Consider the following 2,506-nt stretch of genomic DNA (forward strand, 5'->3'; position numbering starts at 1 on the left):
ATACAGGAGTAGGATTATGAAGCAGTTTTGCCATGAGGTATTGTCAAGTGTCTGGAAGGCACTGGGATTTCCCCTTTCATGACAGCTGTGAGATACCTCTCCAGACGCAAGGTCTTTGGCCTTTTTCCTGGTCTGCTCTCTTTCCTACCAGCGACCATGTCCTCTTTCCTCTCTGTATTCATGGTGTGTTTAAAACATTTCTGTGAGACCAGTCACTTGAGTGGCCCACTGGCTTTTCCTCTTTGGAGGATGAGATGGGCTTGTGATGTGCTTTCTGTCCTGTAGAAAAGACATGCTACTGCAGAAGAGCATGCTTGTCTGCCAGCATCATAGACTGTGTGTGAGCTTGCTGGACCCATGGTCTCCTTGTTAAATCCACTCAATGTCTCCTGTATTCATTTTCCTACAGAATTTCTGCAGACACAACGACACAAAGGTAAGAAAAGAACCCATGCTGAATCCCACCTCTTGGAGCCTGAATGCAGCTCTGGAAAACACATCCCTCCTTCACAAGGAATGGTTCAGATGACTTCTTAAGAGCAAGAATTGTTTCTTAATCTTTCTCTTATTCCTTTGCTGCCCAAGAAACTTCACAAGTCAGTGTTAGAGTTTCTGGGATTTAAAGCAGCATTATTGATTCTCAGAAGAAAAGGGTAAGTTTTAGCAAGGGGAGGCTCATTTCAGGGTGTTTTTGGAGCATTTCTACTGCTGAGTATGCACACACCTGGTGTATTTGTGTCATACAGTCTTGGTCAGTGGAACTTCACCCCATACTCTCATGCAAGCGGATTCTGTGATTCTGGTTTTGCCCAACGAGGAGGTGTGCACCAAGGCATGGTTCTTATCCTCTGGTCACCTCTACAGAGTTGCCACGATGAAGGCAGAGGCTTGTAATCTCCTTACATTCCTCCCTGAAGCTACATGACATCTTCAAGGGAGTGTCTTTGAGTCGCTTTGCATTTGGTGCATGCCAACCACTCCCTCAGCATGCCATAGATGAGAGACAAGGGCCATGGGAGATTTGGGACAGCAGAAGCTAGAGGTATCCTGGGAAAGGGGCTGCCTAGGATGCATCAGAGCGGAGAACAAGGGATGGCAAGGGAACCAATGGGAGGGGACACATAATAGACATTTTCACAGCAGCAGCCTTTATGCTTTTTACTACTTAAGTGACTTGATGGTTGCAGTTGATGTCACCCTGGATGCTGACACGGCTCACCCCCGATTGGAAATCTCTGACGATGGGAAGAGCGTGAAGGATACTGGCGTCATCAGAAAGGTGCCCAGCAAGGAGAAGAGATTTGATTCCCACACTTTTGTGCTGGCAAAGGAAGGATACACATCTGGGAGACACTACTGGGAGGTGGATGTTGGCAAGAGAAGAAGCTGGGCCTTGGGTATTGCCCGGGAATCTGTGACTCGCAAAGGGACAGTGACTCCGTCCCCTAAGAATGGCTTCTGGGTCATAGGGTTTGCAGATGGGCAAGAGTATTGGGCCCACTCAGATCCTTGGACCCGTTTGAGTGTGAGTGGGAAGCTGCAAAAGACTGGGGTCTTCCTGGACATGTCAGCCAAGCAGCTGTCATTTTACAATGTCCATAAGAAAACAACTCTGTACACTTTCACCTTGGGAGGTGACAGCAGCCAGGAAGAGAAGTTCTTTCCTTTCTTCTCAACGGGTCCTGCTGCTGTAAAGCCTGACGATGAGCCTCTAAGAATAGCGCAGGAGTTTGATGATGATGATGAGTGAATGGATGAATTGAGAAGGCATGGTTAATGTCTGACTGAAACACAGAGCCCGAGATCACACTGCACTCTTGTCAGACCCCTGCTTTGTGCCACCAAATCAAAGTTGAACAGTTCTTTCATATAAGAAGCTTCCACCATTGCTTGCTAATCCTTCCGTGAGCAAGTCAAGAAGGCGAAGACCTAGACTTTGGGCCACTAGTCCCTGGGTAGAGAGGACCTTCAGTTCTTCTGAGCACTCACAGAAAGGAATGCATCCTCAACCCAGGAAGTGAAAACAATCGTGGGATTTGCGTACAGAAGCTTACATCAGGTGTCAACGTGAGCATGAAAAGATTTTCCGTGCCAGTCACTGAAGATCCCGGTAAACATTCATGATGTGTTTGTGCAAAAGTGGATCACTATTCTAGGATGGGAAAGCTTTCTGATGAGCTTAAACCACACTTCCCAAGGATACCTCCCACTTCTGTTTCTAGATGTTCACCACTCATCACAGGTCCTTCTACGTCAGTTGGAAGAAGCAGGTGCTTCCTGGACGCAACGTGCCTGACTCTTCACCAGTGCTGCTCGTGGAGCTGCAGCAAACCTTTTCATTTGGAAAGGGTGTGAAATCCAGTCCTATCCTCCTGCTTTTGGTGGGCAGTCTGAACAACGTTCACAGGGATGTTCAAAGTATGAGTACCTTCCCCTTTCTCGAGAGTAGGGACAGAACTGACACCTGAAAATCAAGGTAGCTGAGCTTTCCATGTCAATTAGTTCA

General features: G+C 47.4%; 1 protein-coding gene across 1 annotated transcript; it reads left to right on the forward strand.

The window, feature by feature from the left end:
• Positions 1-357: 357 nt before the first annotated feature.
• On the forward strand, positions 358-1,750 carry LOC142421193 (E3 ubiquitin-protein ligase TRIM39-like). The gene is made up of 2 exons (XM_075525730.1): positions 358-436; positions 1,188-1,750. Exons 1-2 carry the CDS (start codon positions 358-360, stop codon positions 1,748-1,750), a joined length of 642 nt encoding a protein of 213 aa, XP_075381845.1.
• The last annotated feature ends 756 nt before the right edge of the window (positions 1,751-2,506 follow it).

Source organism: Mycteria americana, chromosome 27 (genome assembly GCF_035582795.1).
Source record: "Mycteria americana isolate JAX WOST 10 ecotype Jacksonville Zoo and Gardens chromosome 27, USCA_MyAme_1.0, whole genome shotgun sequence".
In the NCBI taxonomy this organism is placed as follows: Eukaryota; Metazoa; Chordata; class Aves; order Ciconiiformes; family Ciconiidae; genus Mycteria; species Mycteria americana.

Bases quoted from the DNA above. Each gene is read 5' to 3' on its own strand.
- LOC142421193 (XM_075525730.1), top strand. From the start codon at position 358: ATGGTCTCCTTGTTAAATCCACTCAATGTCTCCTGTATTCATTTTCCT. The intron at 437-1,187 runs GTAAGAAAAGAA...TGATGGTTGCAG, and splicing joins GCAGACACAACGACACAAAG to TTGATGTCACCCTGGATGCT.